Source organism: Pteronotus mesoamericanus, unplaced genomic scaffold (genome assembly GCF_021234165.1).
Source record: "Pteronotus mesoamericanus isolate MK-2021 breed Mesoamerican mustached bat unplaced genomic scaffold, CSHL_Meso_final contig_317, whole genome shotgun sequence".
Classification (NCBI taxonomy): domain Eukaryota; kingdom Metazoa; phylum Chordata; class Mammalia; order Chiroptera; family Mormoopidae; genus Pteronotus; species Pteronotus mesoamericanus.
Genome location: NW_026555133.1, coordinates 4,321,433 through 4,339,577, shown reverse-complemented (window position 1 = coordinate 4,339,577; position 18,145 = coordinate 4,321,433). Strand labels below are relative to the sequence as shown.

The following is an 18,145-nucleotide window of genomic DNA, read 5'->3' as shown; positions in this document are numbered from 1 at the left end:
TACACTTTTATTATTATTAACAAGGCTCTGATAAACACCTAATATATATTGTATTTTTACATTTTGTTTGATTATATGCTTAAGATAAATTTCTAGAACTAGAATTTGTGTAATCAAAAGCATGTCCTTCTTTGTTCGTTTTCAAAGTTAAAAAATGACATTGTTGAATATACATTTTTCTTCTTTTTGGTGTGTGTGGAAAAATACTCAGGAATATAGAGACAATATTTTTCAGGAATAACAGTATGTGTGTGCATGTGTGTGTGAAAATTGGTTGGATAGCATACTTTTATGACTTTTAAGAAATATCAAATTAAATTTACAAAATACTAGAAGCTCAAATATAAGCAGTTCGGTACTGCTTTGGTGTCTAATACTATCACAATGATTTCAAGTATAAGGGCAAGAAGTTTCTGGATCTCAAGTATCTTTAATAATTGTCAGTGTAATCTGTGATTATTAACCTCACTTCTTGGAGAGATATCTTTCTCAATATTTGTGATTTACCTCCAAAAATTTCATTTTGCTATTTTCTTACGGTATTAAGTTAATTAAAAAAAAACCTTGTTTATCTTTATCTTGATACAACAGTAATGAGAGCTTTGAAATTAAGCACGTTTCACAGGTTGGATTGGCAGGCCTGAATGAACCTGACACTTCCACTGATTTGGGGAATGCAAGTTGAAACTGCCTTCCTGGAGGACGCCCTGGCAATACATACAAAAATGAAGAGTGTGCATCCCTTTGAGGATGCCTAGAAATATATCCAAATATATAGGTACAAAGATATTCACTGATTCATTGTCTGTAATAGGAAAAACAGGGAAAAAAATCTAAATATCCATAATCAATATTTTTAATATTGATTAGAAATATATATGACACAATCATAAATGCAATGGTATGCAGTTATTAGAAATGAAGAAAATATTGACTTAGAATATGCTCTCCAGCACATTGAATGAATAAAAACAATTTAATGAGCCCTGGCCGGCTGGCTCAGTTGGTTGGATCAGCATCCTGTACACAAAAAGGTTGCGTGTTTGATCCCTGGTCAGGACAGATACCGAGATTGTGGGTTCGATCACTGGTTAGGGCACATACCTAGGTTAATAGTTTGATCCCCAATCAGGGTGCTTATGGGAGGAAACAGATCAATGTTTCTCTCTGTCTTTTTTCTCTAAAAAAATCAATACTCACATCCTCGGGTATTTTAAAAAACAACTTAATGAAAAAACAAAATTGGAAGAGTTTTCACCAAAATTTAGCAGAATCTGAAATGATTTTTACTTTCATTACATTTTATATTTAAAGGTATTGAAAATTCAACAAATTCCAAATAGTAAAACTTAAAAATAAGTGAATACAAGTTTAACATGGAAGTTAACACAGTAGATGTCATAATACAAAGTAAGTTAGATTGGCACATACAAAAAGAAGCTGTGGACCAATCTTATTGATAAATATAACTACAAAAGCGTAAATAAAACATTAGCATATCAACTTCATTAGTTTATACTGGAACACGGGCATGGTTTAATATTAGGAAACCTATTAAAAATAATATGCATTACCCCTACATTCATTGCAGCATTATTTGCAATAGCCAAGATACAGAAGCAACCAGGGCGTCCATCAATAGATGAGTGGATAAAGAAGATGAAGTACATACATACAATGGAATACTACCTGACCATAAAAAAGAATGAGATCTTGCTATTTGCAACAACATGGATGGCCATGGGTGAAGTGAAATAAGTTAGACAGAGAAAAATACCACATGGCTTCACTTATATGTGGAACCTAAAAACAAAACAAAACAAAACAAAAACAGGTTCATAGAAACATAATCAAAGGGACATTTACCTGAAGGAAGGGGATGGGGAATTGGTGAAAAAAAGAAGGTTAATATAGTCAATAATAATGTGATAAGTTTACACGGTGACAGGTGATTATAAGAATTCACAGAGTGATCACATTGTAAGGTATAAAATTATTGAATCACTGTATTGTACACCTGAAACTAATATAACCAATATAAGATCATATACCAACTATACCTAAATAGAAATAAATTTAAAAAATAAAAAAGAAATGTCTCAGATGCTACACGTTTTCTAGAAAATTAAATCTATGGATGAAAATTCTGAAATAAAAAACTTATCTTTATAAAGCTTAACAAAAAGTGGTAAGCACTGAAAAAGCATTCAGACAAAAATTCCACAGCCGTATCTGGTTATTAAAGTATTATGGTAAAATACATATAGAAAGATAGTTGCTAAATATATATTCCCTCGTTTACGTAACATTGTCTAAAACTCCTTATTGTTCTTAGAACAAAATTTTACCACTTTAACAAGCCTCTGCCTGGGCTGGGCCCCGTTAGCCGCATGACTGCCGGACGCACAGCTCCCGCTTTATCCCAGCCACACTGGCCCGTATCTAGTCCTTCCTGCTCAGCCAGCCCTTTCCCACCTCAGGGCTTTTGCACATGCATCTCTGTCTGCAAGGCTCTTTGGTCAGGACTTCACAGGACTGACCTTTTTTCTCCTTTACATCTCATTCAAAAATAGACATCAAAATGTGCAAAGTGTTATCTATCTCTACCTCATGGGATTAAATCTAGTCTCTTTCTATTCTCTCGTTTTTTAATTTTTAAAATTTTCATTCCTTTTGCATTAGATTTTGCAAAAGGAAAAAGGCACGGTAAGTTGTTTTAATCTTAAATACACTTTAAATGTTTTTGGTAAGATATGATATATTGATCTAATCTTTTCCCCTAAATAATTAAAGAGCTGTCCCAGTGCTATTTATTGAATAATACAACCTTTACCTGCCAAGGTACTACCATCATAAACCACTCGGTCCCACACGTACTTGGCTCTGTTTCTGATGTGTCCGCCCAGCTCTCGCGATCTGTTTGCTCCAGCACCAGCACCACACTGTTTGAGAGTCCTTTATATTTGACAGAGCAAGCGTCCCTTCCTTAAATTCTTTCCAGCATTTTCCTGACTTATTTTCATTGATTTTTAGATAAAATTTAGAATAATTTTTGTTTCCCAAAAAATTCTGTTGTGATTTTGACTTCAAATAAGTTAAGTAAATTATAGACTAATTGAGACTATTGTGCCTTCACAATATTTCTACCTAGAAATTAGTAAGTCTATCCATTTATTATTAAATGGAGAAATGGAGAATTGAAAGGTCCTGCTCAATTCCTGTTATCTTAATGTTTTAAGTTATTTTGTAGATGATGTTTCACATTGTATTTTCTTTTTTTAATCATGTTGTATTTTCGTGTAATGATTATTTACATATATATTTATAATAATAATAGACAATATTTATTGAGTGTCCACCACATGCCAACTCTTTGTGTAAAACACTTTATTACTTAATTTAATCCTTGCTACTCATTTTTTCACATAAGAAAAAAAGCAAGTCTTAAAGAGCTCAGGTAACTTGCCTGAGGCTTCACAGCAAGTGGCAGAGCGCAGACCTGAATCCTAGTGCCTGGCAGCACAACCTTACCCACTTCACTGCATGGCCTTCGAGGACACCATCACTTTTGGTCTATTCACTGAGTAAATGACCACTTTACTGAAGTCATTTTTTATTTCCACAGATTATCTTAGGTTTCCCAGATAGATCATACTATCAGCAAATAATAATAATTTTCCTTCTTTCCAATATTTTTACGTCTTCCCCTTTGTCCAACTGACAATAGCCATTTCTTATGATTCTTCCACCTGTTTAAAATATCATTTAAAATCTATTCAATATCATAATACAGTAATCTTTAAGCAGTTCAGGAGTATTGTAAGATGGTAGGTTTGAAATAAAACATGGACATTATGCCTGTGACATTGAGTATACCAGATTAGAAGCTGCTAGAATAGCTGAGTTGCAAAAAGATTTTCCACCTGATACATTTGTGCCTATTTTTATTTTGTTGACAATTAAATATATTATAAAACTTAGTCTAAGTTATGTTAATGCTAAGCACATGGTTGATTTTGCTTATATGAATGCCTGATTTGATTGAAGGCATATGGTAAATGCCTGTTTGTACTGATATTGAAAAAGGTGGGAATATGGCTGGAGGCAACCAGAGTAGAGTCTCTGAGTTCCTTCTCCTGGGGCTCTCCGAGAAGCCTGAAGACCAGCAGGTCCTGTTCTGGATGTTCCTGTCCATGTACCTGGTCACAGTGGTGGGAAACTCACTCATCATCCTGGCCATAGGCACCGACTCACGCCTGCACACTCCCATGTACTTTTTCCTGGCCAATCTCTCCTTCACTGATGTCTTCTTTGTCACCAACACAATCCCCAACACACTGGTGAATCTTCAGTCCCAGAACAAAGCCATCTCCTATGGAGGGTGTCTGACACAGCTCTACTTCCTGATCTCCTTGGTGGCCCTAGACAACCTTATTCTGGCCACAATGGCATATGACCGCTATGTGGCCATCTGCCGCCCCCTCCACTATGCCACAACCATGAGCTCTGGGCTGTGTATGTTGCTCCTCACCTTGTGTTGGGTGCTCTCAGTCCTCTATGGCCTCATCCACACCCTCCTCATGACCAGGGTGACCTTCTGTGGGTCCCGGAAGATCCACTACATCTTCTGTGAGCTGTACGTCCTGCTAAGGCTTGCGTGTTCCGACACTCAAGTCAATCACACAGAGCTGATGGCCACGAGCTGCTTTGTCTTCTTCACCCCCTTAGGGATCATGATCATGTCCTATGTCTGGATTGTCAGAGCCATCCTTCGAATACCATCAGCCACTGGGAAGTACAAAGCCTTCTCCACCTGTGCCTCCCATTTGGCTGTGGTCACCCTCTTCTATGGGACACTGGGCATGGTGTATCTGAAGCCCCTCAACACCTACTCCATGAAGGACTCAGTGGCCACAGTGATGTACGCTGTGGTCACCCCAATGATGAACCCCTTCATTTATAGCCTGAGGAACAAGGACATGCATGGGGCTCTGGGGAGACTTCTCCTTGGGAAAGCCTTCCAGATGTTGACATGAGGGTAATTTCGGGTAATGAAGTAGAAACTGAGAATTTCCTCCACCATGTGGAAAGCATTATCCTGTGAGGAATACAGGAGTAAATAAGACAGAGCTTCTGCTCAGAACGAGCTCATAGATCTGTGGTGAAGAAAAGACGTGTGTAGCCAAATATCCCTAGACCTCATCAGCCTTAGAAATAAATAAGCTCATGAGAACACTAGGAGTTTGCAAGATCAAATCCTTTACTTACTTGATCACAGGACCACAGTGTCACCGTCCCAGGCTTTTGAAATATACCCAGTTTTGGCCTGGGCGGGGTCTCGTGTTCTCTAGCACACACCCACTCATGCTCCTGAGCCCTGGCCTTCTCTAAGGAGCCTGCTACCTGTAGGCCATTTGGAGAAGACTCCTTGCTCTACCCTTACTGCAAGTATTCTGAGTGAAGCTGCCAGCTCCTGATGCTTCAGTCTGACCCGCAAGCTCTCTGGACTCAGCCTCTCCAATTTAGGCAAAACTTGTAGGAAAGTTCTCTCTTCACCCAGTGTTGATTTTTGTCTCTTGGGCCTTCACCAATGCTGACCGTGCCTTTCTCCTGCTTTCCTTTTCCCTGTGGGAAGACCTTATCCCTGGGCAGCCCATCCCACCCTTTATTACTGCGGCTCTTCACTCCACCACCCCTGCAACCACTCCATCCTTCTCTCAGAACAAAGCTCTTAAGCACAGCAACACACGTTCCTGAACTGGAGTGGTGGTGTAGGCAGGAGACAGGGAGGAGGTAACCGTGAAGCCCAGTCTTACTGAGGTTCAGCCTGCCCTGTTAAATGCACTGGCTAGAAAGGGAATAGTAACTGATGAGAAGGGGAGTCACTGGGAAGGGGGGAGAGAGCAATTCTTTACAGATGAATCAGGGGAGCCAGCACTGACCTAGACGTTGACAGACAGAGTTGAATTGATCTGAGGTTCGCTTCATTCATTCCATTCCATTGATAAGGAATGAATGTCTATTAGGGGCCTTGATTTGGGTTACACACATGAATCAGGAGCTCACAAGGGATAGGGAAGACTAGTTTAATGCAATGTCTGAAGGAGTGTGGCCTGGGCAGGAGGGCTGGGGGGTGCAAAGTAGGAGGGTGTAGCCTGCCTTGTCATTGATGAAAGGGGGATTCGGGAGAGGCTTCCTTAAGGTGATGACAGTTGAGCTAAGATCAACAAATGCTACTGAGTCACCCAGGAGAAGTGGGCTTGGCGAAGTAAGGTCACTCCCAGAGGGGAGGGAGCATGGAGCAGAGGGAAGTATTCGCACTGACAGCAGAAGGCACTACCTGTCCCTAGGGTGTTTGTGGAAGTCACCTCATCATTCTAAGCATCCTCTTCTCGTCTTTAAATTGAGGACAATAGCATTGTGTATCTGAGAGGGTAGCTGTGAAGATTAAATGGGATAATGTACAAAAGCCTTTAGCAGAGGCCCTGGCCCATGGTCAGTGTGGTTGTTATAAGCAGACGCAGCTGGACAAAGGCAGTGAGGCAGGGAATGGCCTGATGTGTGCGAGGACTGTCTCAGCTGAGGGTAACTGGGAACAAGGCCCAGCAAGCCAGGAAGCTGAGGAGGACAGGGTGGGGAGAGGGAGTGAAGGGCCACCAATGCCTTGTTGAAGAGCTGGGAGCATTTTCTGTAAATAATGAGATACCACTGAATGTTTATGGTTTCCAGCTTCTGTTGTTTTTATTAAACCAACAATAGGCATGTATTGTAGAAATAGTAAAGTAAAAATAAGCCAAAAATAATTGCCTGTATTTAAATTTTAAACTTTGATCTCTGCTAAATATGTATTTTTTTCAGAATGAATTCAAATTGTTTTGAAACTTGTTTTTCTACTTAATATCCATGTTAGTAAATATTTGGCTGTATTACCACTTAATGCCTATGCAGTATTCCAGTGTGCAATTCAATAAATATATCAGAATTCATCTGATACACTTCCCATTATACAATATTTGGTTGCTTACAGTTTTTCCCCATTGTTTGCAACATGTTTCTGTTCCCTCACCTGATTGTTTCCTCTGGTGAAATTGGTGAGGTGGAATTGCTGGGCCAAAAGTTTTTATGTTAAGTTTCAGAAAGGAGAGAAAGCTTCAGAAACTTTTAAGTATTGGCTTGGCCAAAAAGTTCATTTGTTTTTTTTCTGTAAGATGGCTCTAGTAGCACTTAGTTGTCTTCAATCTTACTTGAGACAATTTTGTTAGATTGTATTGTAACAGCTAACATATCAGTGTGAATTTTTTTAAAAACTTATCAAAATTGTTGAATTGTTGTGTGGCCATTTTAATACTGAAGATGGAAGAAAATATGCAACATTTTTGGCATATTATGCTTTATTATTTCAAGAAAGGTAAAAGTGCAACAGAAACACACAGAAAGATTTGTGCAGTGTACAGAGAAGGTGCTGTGACTGATTGAACTAGTCAAAAGTGGTTTGTGAAATTTTGTGCTGGACATTTCTCACCGGAGGATGCTCCACAGTTAGGTAGACCAGTTGAAGTTGGTAGATCAAATCGAGACATTAATTGAGAGCAATCACCGCTATACCAGGGGGAGATAGCTGACATACTTAAAATATCCAAATCAATAAAGTTATTAGTGAAATGAAAAATGTGTCTTTTATTTTATGGAAAAAACTAAACAGATGTTTTTGGCCAACCCAATAAAATAGGCAAAAACAGCATTGTGCTTCTTTTGCAGCATTGTGCTAGTTAACATTGTACTGAAAAGGGGTCTCTTCTTTCTCTCTTTTAGATAACCATGAAACAGCCTCCTGGAAGTTAATTCCAAGTTCAAACACACACTCAGAAATGTGAGCAGTCTTTTGTCAGCTGGCTCCAAGCTATTAACAGGGTAACTACTCTGGCTCTTTCTCTCATTCTCTGGCTGCTATGATGTAATTTAGAACATCCAGATTTTTTTCTTGTCTTCAGCATAAAGAATCTTGTTAAACTAACTGAAGTCACATGCCCACAAAGAACCATCACTGTGGCCAGGCCAGTCAGATGTGCTGATAACTCCACTCTGGACCCATGAACCATACTCCCCGGAACCACCTAGAGGCCCAGTGGAAATTGGCAGCTGTTAGAAAGAGGGAAATAGAAGTCACGTTCACTGAAGGACATCGTCAAACAATATGTAGACTTCTGGTTTCCACTGTGACTATAAAGAGCTTGGAAGTTCTTAGTCTCATCCTTACAATAAGAAAAAAGATGAACAATCCAAAGAAACCCAACAATTCTTCTTAGATCTATCAGATAACTGAAGTCACATGGATATGAAATTAACCTTTGCTGTTGCAAACCACTTTATTGCAGTGATTTTAGGGGCTTGTTTGTTAGCACAATATAGCCTAGCCTATCTTGCCTGACACAGATGGAAAAACCCGTTTCCACTCAAAGTGAGACACAAAATCAGTAAAGTATTAAAAGAAAAGACAGATTTGACAACACAAAAATGTAACACATCTGTGGCAAAACACACATCAAATTGAGACAAATGGCAAGTCAGACTAAATATTTGCAAGCTGCATGACAAAAAGTTGCTATCCATAACAATTAAGGTTTCATAACAAACAACCCACCCAATGGAAAAGAGGGCGAAACTCTCAAAATGCAGTTCCAAAGAGAGGAAATTGGCCAAAAAATATGTGAAAAGAGATTCAGCTGCTGTTTTAACTAGAATTAAAAATTCAAATGAAAATATTGCTATTTCTCAAACTTTATATTGTAAAAATTAAGGACATTGATATATAACAAGTCTTGATGGCAGGGACAAGGGCACACAAGCACTGTCATAACCAAGCAGATGTACAAATAACTGCATAAGTTTTGGAAACTAAGAGGACAACATATGTGTGTGTATGTGTGTATCTCAAAATTTATATTTGCATTTTTTTAAGTTTCATAAAGTTATTCATAGATATTAATTCTAGGTAAATAATTACAGAATTTGGAAAGATACCTTTGTAAAGATATCCATCACAGCACTGTTTGCTATTGCAAAACAGTTGGAAACAGCCAAAATTATATCAAGAGTAGTTTGATTAAGTGAATTATGGTATTTGTGTACAATGTTGTAGTGTGCAACCATTGAAATAAGAAAGGATGATTTTAGTCTTTGTCATGTAAAATATTATATTGCATAATGTATAGGAAAAATAAAAAGCAGATCACCGAACAGTAATTGTTCTGAGGATGTGAAATATGCATGCCATGTATGTGTAAAATCTTAGGAGGAATAAACATAAAAATCTTCAGAGGAGTTAACTCTAAATCATCTTTTTGGTCATTTTGGTATGGTGACACTTGGATCCCGATATCAAAGGACACGTGTATGTTTACTTTCTACTTAACCAACTAATATAGTCTGAATGTTTCTGCTATCAGATATAACATTTCTAAATAATTTTTAACTAAAGACATTTACATTTGGGGACACAAAGAGAGAAATCCCACATGAAACACAGCTTTCTCATTTGTTAAGGAACTCCTTTGGTCTTGGAAGAGAGAGAGAACAGGAAAAACAATTCCCAAGGAAAACACCCTTAAGAGTTTGGGATGAACGTTCGGGAGGAAGCATGCCAAGGCCAGGGTAACAGATTTCCCTTCAAGGGTAATAGATAAGATGCGCTAGGGCAGTGCTAAATGTTCAGAGGCTAGATAGAATGGTGCAACTCATGGGGGTCATGCTCTCAAAATATTTTCTGGGGTCAGCCCTAGGAAAGAGTTCATCCAGACTATTCTAATCAAAGGTAATTAAGTGTGAAGAGCTGTGAAGAGATGCTCTTGTTCCGTGTCCTTATGGAATAGGTAGAAACAAGCCCAACCACAGAAAGGAAGTTTCTAAGGTCATAGAGCACTGGGTACAGCCCGCATGCCTGGTTTTCCTTCACAGGAATTTTGTCCTTTGAGAGAAGCTCATTCCCTTTAACCCCAAAGAGTCTGGAGAACTGAGAGTACCAGGAAAGAGACATAATTCACTGCTGTACACTGTATCCGCCAGCACTGCCCAGATGACAGCAAGGATGGTGGTCCAATGGGGTTGTGGGGGACAAACCCTCAGCACACACATCTTCCCTCCCTCTCCCCCACCTGTCAGTCCTACCCCATCGTCTATGATGGTCTGCTAGCAAGAGGAAGCATAGGAGGCGTTCCCAGAGGACTTTGCCTCATTATACCTTTGGCAAAACTTAAACACTTTTTTTTCCTGCTGGGAAGGATGAGGCCTAACAAGAACATCAAAGTGGAGATTTCTTACATGTCTACAGCTAATGGGAAGTGAGTCCACAGCATGAATTTTGTTCTCGTCTCCCATCCCTGCTCATCCTGCATTTCCTCCACACACGTCTTTGACCTCATCAACATTCCTTAGTCGTTTTGTTGGGTACCCCTAATTCTCTGATACTTTCTCATCTCCCATTTTCTCATGTCCTTTCCCTAATTTCTATCCTTCTTTCTCACCCTTTTTGCTCACCGTCCTGCCCCATCATTTCCTACATCTTCACATCTCATCTTTGTTGCTCCATTCCCAATCCTGTCCTACTGCCTGCTCTCACGTCCTTTCCCCCCATCCTCATTTCCGCTCATCCTGACACTTCCTTGGCTCCAAGAAGAGATCACAGATAAGCCAAGCTCCAGGTGTAGCCATGGGACAGTTTTAGGAGTGATGCAGCAGAGGGACCTAAAGGCAGAACTGCCAGGGCAGGGTAGCAGCCTTCCATTGGAGGCTGGAGAAATGACACAAATCAGGATGGATGAGCAAAGACTAGAGGAACATCAAGAAGAGGAAATCCCCTGGGTGGGAGCTGTACTGGTGTTTAATAAATTAAATTCAGAAGGAGGCATTATTCCCAAGGACTGCATTTGTGGATACTTTCTGAAGTAGGAGGTTTGGGAGAGAAATGTAGAATTTTGGAGGAGAAGGTTATTGGACATCCTACAGTGAAAATTCTAAGGACCTGGTTTGAGTATAAATGCTTACTCTCTCAAAGGCTTTATTGTGTATGCGAGAACAGTGACTCACTCAATGAGAGAGAAAGATATGGCAGAGGATGGAGATGAAACGTGTCTTTTTTGTCCTTCAGAGATATCATGTATGCATTGATGTAGCTCTTACTTAATGGGCTATTTCCCTCTTTAGACCGTACCTGTCCCCTGAACATCCTATGGGATTTCTGTTAGTAAAGAGGAGGAAACAATTTCCTTGGAGGTGAAAGGTGAAAAATAGAATAGAATAATCCTTGGCACTAGTTTAAAACAGCTTTCTGCTCCCCAATCTAGAAGGAATCTCCCATTTCCCACGAGAACAAAATTTCACAGTGACATTCTTGGTTCATTAGGCTGTGATCAAGCAAATTGCCTTCCTTGTAAGATATGCTGGCCAGAGCTACCTGGTTCCAAGGCTTCAACGCTACCTGAAAAGTGAGCATAGCCAAAAACGAGGTGGCAGCTTGCCATGGGGACTTGCTGGGCAGATCCTAACCTCACATCCCCTTCTTACTTGTTTGTCTTTATAGCACGTATCACTATGTGATGTATCACATATGATGCATGTTTATTTCATTATTTTGTCACCCCTCATTAGAATGTGAGTTGTATGAGTGCAGAGACTTTTGTTTATTTTGTTCACCAGTGCCCCAGAAGAGTGTTTGGATCATAGAGGCAATTCAATAAACATTTGTTATATGAGTAAATGAATAAATTACGTAGGGTTTCTTTGCAGGACAAATATATTACACAACATTTTCCAACATCAGGATCGATAAATGAATGGTTCATGATCACTTCTCCAGGTTACTACTTTCATGGGAACTTTTCCTCAGCTCAGAAAAAGCAGGAAAGGAAAACACTATCAGCCTATCACTACTCAAGTCAGTAACCGCTTCCCCACAAGTACCCGCCACAGAGCACCCTGCACATCAGGGTTTCTAAGGCTGTAGACAAGAGGATTCAACATGGGGTTGATAACTGTGTTGAAAACCCCAACACCTTTATCCTTGTCTGAAGACTCCTCCGAACCCAGACGCATGTAGTTGAAGATACCAGTTCCATAGAAGAGGCAAACCACAGTGAGATGGGCGCCACACGTGGAAAAAGCTTTCTTCCTGCCCTCCGCAGAACGGATTCGTAGTACTGCCACGGCCACATGGATGTAGGAGGTGATAATGAGAACCATAGGGACACCTGCCATTAGAATACACATAACAAAGAGCAGCAGCTCATTGAGCTGGATGCTGGAGCAGGAAAGCTGGAAGAGCTGTGGGAGGTCGCAGTAGAAGTGGTTGATCACATTGGGCCCACAGAACTTAAGAGTAGATAGGGCAATAGTGTGGGTCAGTGCATTGCTGATGCCACAGACCCAGGACACAACCACCAGTGTGGACTGGACCATCTGGCTCATGCGGGTGCTGTAGGTGAGGGGCCGGCAGATGGCCAGGAATCGGTCATATGCCATGGCTGTCAACAGGAAGCAGTCCATCCCAGCCAGAAGGTGGAAGAAGAACAGTTGGGAGAGGCAGGCATGATAGGATATTACACGCTTGTGGGACACGAGACGACCCAACATGGCAGGGACAGTGACAGTGATGCACCCAACGTCCAACACTGACAGGTTCCCCAGGAAGAAGTACATGGGGGTGTGCAGTTTGGGCTCCACCAAGATGGCAGCCAGGATGCTTAGGTTGCCCCCAACTGAGACCAGATAGGCAAAGAGGAAGACCACAAAGACAAGGGGCCACAGCTCTGGCGTATCCACCAAGCCCAGCAGGATGAACTCAGTCACAGCAGTCCCATTGGCCTCAGATTCTGGCTCCATAAGTACCTGTAAGGAACTGCCCCCATGTGGAAGCATCAGGCATCTCAGTGTGTTTATGCAACGTAAGCGTTTTAAAACTCCTGTGTTCAAAGCTCCCTGATATGTTCCCAGCTCTCTGGGCAATCATTTTCACACAACCCAGGCCACACTGACCTCCCACCACCCCAAAACCTCCCCACTCTCACTGAGATGCCCCAGCCCACCATCACCTTGTCCCGCCCATGCTCTCCTATTGTTAGGGTTGGAACACGTGGGAAAATAAATTAAGACATAAGCAGACTTCCTCTTTCAATGCTGTAAGTTTAAGATGGGATTTCCCCATTTTACTCAGAGGGCTGAGCTCAAAGCAATGAACAGGTTTTAAAATAAAAAACGATATTTCCCAAAAAAGTAGAAAGTATTTTAAAACAGACCCTAGGATTCAGGGCCCTTAGAAATAGTGAAGATGAAGCAAAGATATGGCAAGAATCAGGGAGAAGATCCCCGTGACTGTGGACATCGGACAGTCTAGCCAAGTTCATTTCTCCAAGGTGATGGCCATGTTCTGAAGTACAAATTCAAAGCCCCTTGGTCCATAAATTGCCAGTGTTCCTACCGCTAATTAAGCCTTTACACTAGACTTTGAATAACAGCTTAATAAAGTGATTTGTTCTTTTCATAGTACCTGCTACCTGCCTCACAGAGGGCAGCTGTAACACAGCTGTGTATGGGTCGGGTGCTGCTAGGGGCAGTTACTTTTCTGCACTGCAAAGCCACTGGCCTTCCACTCGTCCTCGACTCTGGCACGTTAAGTAGATTGACCGATAACTCTAAGGAGGGGCTCTCAAATGAAGCAAGCACATCCAGAGAGAGCCAGACTGAGCTAAGATTTTCAGATCTTAAAATAAAGTCCTGGTCAAAATGTATTACTGTGTCTTTATTGCCCAGGGAATGAGCAGGGCTGCAGCGTCACTAGGAGTAATGCTGTTTCCTTGCATAGATTACCATGGACTCAGAAGGGGGGAAGCAGCTGGATGGGATCCAGTGATTCCAGCAAGGGGAACAGGTAGGGTGCTGTGAGCTCATGTGGACAAGAAAGTGGGCGCAGTCGTCCCTAAAAGAGTCCTAACATTCAAAGGGCAGGTGATTGGTGAGATGGTGAGGGGGTCCTCCTCAGGTGTGGTCATCACTGAAAAAAGTGAAGATTCAGAAAGGTGTTGCCAATCGACAAATCCGTGGATAGACAACTGCTCTTTACATAATTACCATATTAAAGGGCAATTAAGTACTTTCTGTCCTCCCTTTTGGGTCCCTTTTAACACAGGATGTAGAAGGTGACTCCATGATATTTTACCCCTTTACATTGCTGTCCAGATCCCTGCACCTGCTTCCCTCCATCTCCATGTGGCCAAATGACTCAAACCCTGGCTGCTGAATCAAGTCTCTGTGGGAGCACTTCCATCTCAAAAGACATCTCTCTCTCTCTCTATTCCACCTCATCTACAACTACACAGTATTCCAGGGAACTTCTTACTGTCTACCTTCTAAATAACTCACTACTCTAAAAAGTATATCTCCCCTACTGCTCTCTCAGACTGATTCAGTTTTCAGAAAGCAGTACTTACCATAATGCTTCACACATAGTAGGTACTCAATATTTCTCAAACAAATAAATGATGGTTTATGAGTCCATACAATGTCAGAGAAACAGCTCTAGCATGAGATGGAGTAGTCGTGGAAGACTTTGTGAACACACAGAATTAGGGCGAGACTTTGATGAACCAGTATGGCTTAGAGGAGCGATAAGGGCAAGTGCAGGGCGCAAGGTGCTGCGGGGACCGCTCCTTGCCTTGGTTTTGATGGAACTGGCGCGTCATGTAACAATCTGCGCACAGGCATATTTCTTTCCATATTAAGCACCCAAAAGCATAAGGTCCTTAGGAGGGTTATACCTTCCAGACAGGTGAGTTATAGCTGGGGATAGAAGAGCAACCAACAGCAGCTGCCTGTCCTCGGATGGCCAGAGGTGGAGCTTGCATGAAATCAGTGGGAACTGGGATGACCTTCGATGGTCCAGAGACATGAAGAGTTTTGACAGGGCTCCCATCCTCAGCAGCCCTTTCACATCACCATTCTCGGGGCTGTGTCAGCAGCCCAGGTTCCCCTCACGGAGGTAGGACAGCCCCCTCCTCTGGAACTGCACCCCCCTCCTCCCTGCTCCCGGTGACGAGCAGGCTCAGCAAGGCCTGCGACTGCAGTGGAGGCTGGAGCCTGCCTGAGGAAGTTGGTGCTGGGAGGCGGCCGTGAACGGGACTCATAAGTCCCTTCGCACTCTCTCCTAAGAGCTCCAGAGGGCAGGGGGCTTCATCTGGGAGAGGGGGCATGGGCACAGGGGCCCAGAGGGACCCGGCGTCTGTGTTATCCTGCCGGGTGTTTCCCCCAAAATGGAGCCCCAGCTGCACCTGTGGAAAGGAGGGTGTGAGCTGACGGCAGCAGGGCAGTGGCCGGGCCCCTGAGAAGACTCACCCCGGCCTGGGCGCAAGGGCGGAGAAGCCAGGGAGTTCTCCTCCGGAAGATGAGGAGCTATGCGGACTCAGTTATCTACTCACAACATAAGCAACTACACAGAAGAAAAGGAGGAAAAACAACGTGATATCCTCTCTGTCCTCGGGCCCCAGTCACTAGGTGTTATCTCCTCGGGGGGCCTCAGAGATTGGCCCTCAGAGAAGGAAGAGCCAGGTGGGAGTCATCCAAGATATTCTGGAATCAACTCCAGGCCTTCCGGAATGGAGCAACAATGTCTTACAACTGCTGGTATCTGCACTTTCTTTAAAAAGGCCTTATCTCACCCCTTGGCTTTATCCATGAGCTTGCCGATGATGTAAGTTTCCTTTAATCAGGGGTTGCTACGGCCTAAAGGACTTGTCCACATCCCCCAAGTCACCCAGGAAGCCTGAGGGATAGTTGAGACTACAGACAGGTTCCTAAGGGATGGGTTCCCTTTGGCAGAGGCCAGCCCCAAGCAGGGCCTTGGCGCAGACAGGAGCTAATTCCCAGTCTTGTCTCAGACCTGGCGATGAGGAGGGGCCCAGAAGGAGGCAGGAGGGAGAAGCTTTCCTCACGCCCAGGTTCCTGTGAGTTTCCAGGATGTGGTGCTTCCCCCTCAGGGCCTTGTTAGTGGGGCACCGGGGACTGCATCTTCGGGGCCCTGAGGATGGTGCTGGAGGGGCTGGTAAGGAGCTTCATGGAGGCAGAAGGCCGTCGGGGGAGCTGCCTCCCAATGATTGTCTAGGCTCGGCCCGTGGAAATGGAAAGGTGTCGTGAAGGCCTCAGACTCACAAACAGAAGCCATGGGAAGCTGGGGGACTGTGTTCCTCCAAGTCCTGTGCCCACCGTTAATTCCACAACACCTTCTGGGCCTCAGTTTCCTCACCTGTGAAATGAGTATCTTCTCCCCCACAACAGTCCTGTGAATGTAAATATTGAACTAAGGTTCATTAAGGTGCTAATAGAGGTTCAACAAGACATTACCATGCCAAAAGGTAACACTTATGAGTGCTTGTTACAGGCTCAGAATGTGCTAAGACTTCACAAGCCTGAAGTCCCCATAGAGCCCACAAGAATATTGTGATGTGGGTATGGCAACAAGTTACCAGGAAGAACTTAGTCAGGGGCTTCCCCTCCTTCTGCCTGCCTTGCTCTCAAGAGAAGAATTCATGCTGGAGACAACACACCAGCGGAAATGAGACATTCAGTTCATTTATGAAGTACACTTGAGCACGAAGCTGGGGCGAGCGCCCAGCTAGAGAAGTGCCCAAATATTGGGACTTGAGGGGTTTATGCAGCTGGACAGTGTCATGATTCCTCCTCCTCCTCTACTCTCCAGTCTTGGGATTAATACACAGTTTCAAAGGCCTTCTATCTCAGATACTAGAAAAGACACCTACAGAATTTTAAGAGCTCCTTCCTCCGGCGCTATCATGGGTTTTTTTTTGTGATTTTCAGAATATCTGGCAATCTTATCTGGTCACATCTTTCTCATGCATTCTTCCGATTTCCATCGGGTCCCGCATTGGAGTGTTCCCTGCAGGCATCCGCTCATTGTGAGCTGACAGTGTCACCACTCTCTGGGGATCCTCTGATGCTGTGAACAAATGGGGTTTGGGGGTTCACTAAGTCTGCATACACATGGAGCTCTGAAGGCAGAGGAAAACCTGATAGTAGGAGACAGAAGCCAACATATGAACACCCCACTCCCTCTTCTACCAATATTCTGGGAGGTGCTCTATGTCTCTTCACATTCCAGTCTCTGCTGTCCACAGCGGGCACCTTGGTAATGAGCCTCAGAAGGGATACTTCTTCCTTCTGTGTCTCATTCTCTTCATAGCCTCATCTTGCTCCCGGGCACGACCTTTCAAATAAATAAACAAACTCTTCCTTGCTCCCTGAAATGACTCCTCATTTAAATGACACACGCATCTCGTCTTGGACTGTGCTTTGGTGGGAGGGAACCCAATTCAACAGTTGGTGCTTGGAGAGCCCTAGGAAGCACATCTTCCAGATGAAAATCTGGAACTGGACCCTTCACCACTGCGTGGGGAAAGTGGGGTTGGTGGTAAGCCCTAGTACAGTTAGTGAGACTCGCGTACGGTAGACTGGGATGAGGTACAGGTGGAAGGTGAATCACTGGGCTATGTGTTAACATGAGCACACTTTATTATGGAGCCATGATAACTATAAAAATACTGAAGCTATAAGAATAAAGGGTGGTGTCTTTGAACTTTCTTGGAAGTCTTGAGAAATAGAATGAAGGTCCCAGTTCAGCCAACTATCAATTCAGAAGTATGTTGTGAAAGTCTGGATACTTCTGTGGCAACAGTGAATGAGACATTCATGTTCTACTGCCACGAGGAAGACACTGCTGAACATCAGACTTTGCACCTAAAAGGAAGGTGGCAGAGCTCCACGGGATTATGAAAGTGTAGCTTAGTTATGTCTCCTATGCTAAATTCAGAGCCTTGCTAGGGAAGGAGTGAGGCCTTGAGTCCTGGATCGGGTTTTGAGAAGTTGAGCGTGAGAATTTTGAACTCTTAGACTCTTCTGAACTTGACTGGCAGTAGTATCCCAGTCCTCATACTAGTGGTGGTCAACCTCTTCTTGTCTGAAGACCATGCAAAGATCTAATAAAAAGATACCTTACAAGGTGATTCTTGTCCTCCTTGAGAACATCTCCCATTTCGCCCCAGTGTCTTCAGAAAAATTAGGGTTACGTCTAATCATATTCTGAGAAGGA

General features: G+C 42.9%; 2 protein-coding genes across 2 annotated transcripts; one reads left to right on the top strand and one right to left on the bottom strand.

The window, feature by feature from the left end:
- The first annotated feature begins 4,079 nt into the window (after positions 1-4,079).
- LOC129072234 (olfactory receptor 1D2-like) lies at positions 4,080-5,036 on the top strand. The gene has a single exon (XM_054575658.1). It carries the CDS (start codon positions 4,095-4,097, stop codon positions 5,034-5,036), a length of 942 nt encoding a protein of 313 aa, XP_054431633.1. The 5' UTR covers positions 4,080-4,094.
- Positions 5,037-11,925: 6,889 nt separating this feature from the next.
- LOC129072233 (olfactory receptor 3A2-like) lies at positions 11,926-12,882 on the bottom strand. The gene has a single exon (XM_054575657.1). The coding sequence runs from the start codon at positions 12,871-12,873 to the stop codon at positions 11,926-11,928; it is 948 nt and encodes a 315-aa protein (XP_054431632.1). The 5' UTR covers positions 12,874-12,882.
- Positions 12,883-18,145: the final 5,263 nt, after the last annotated feature.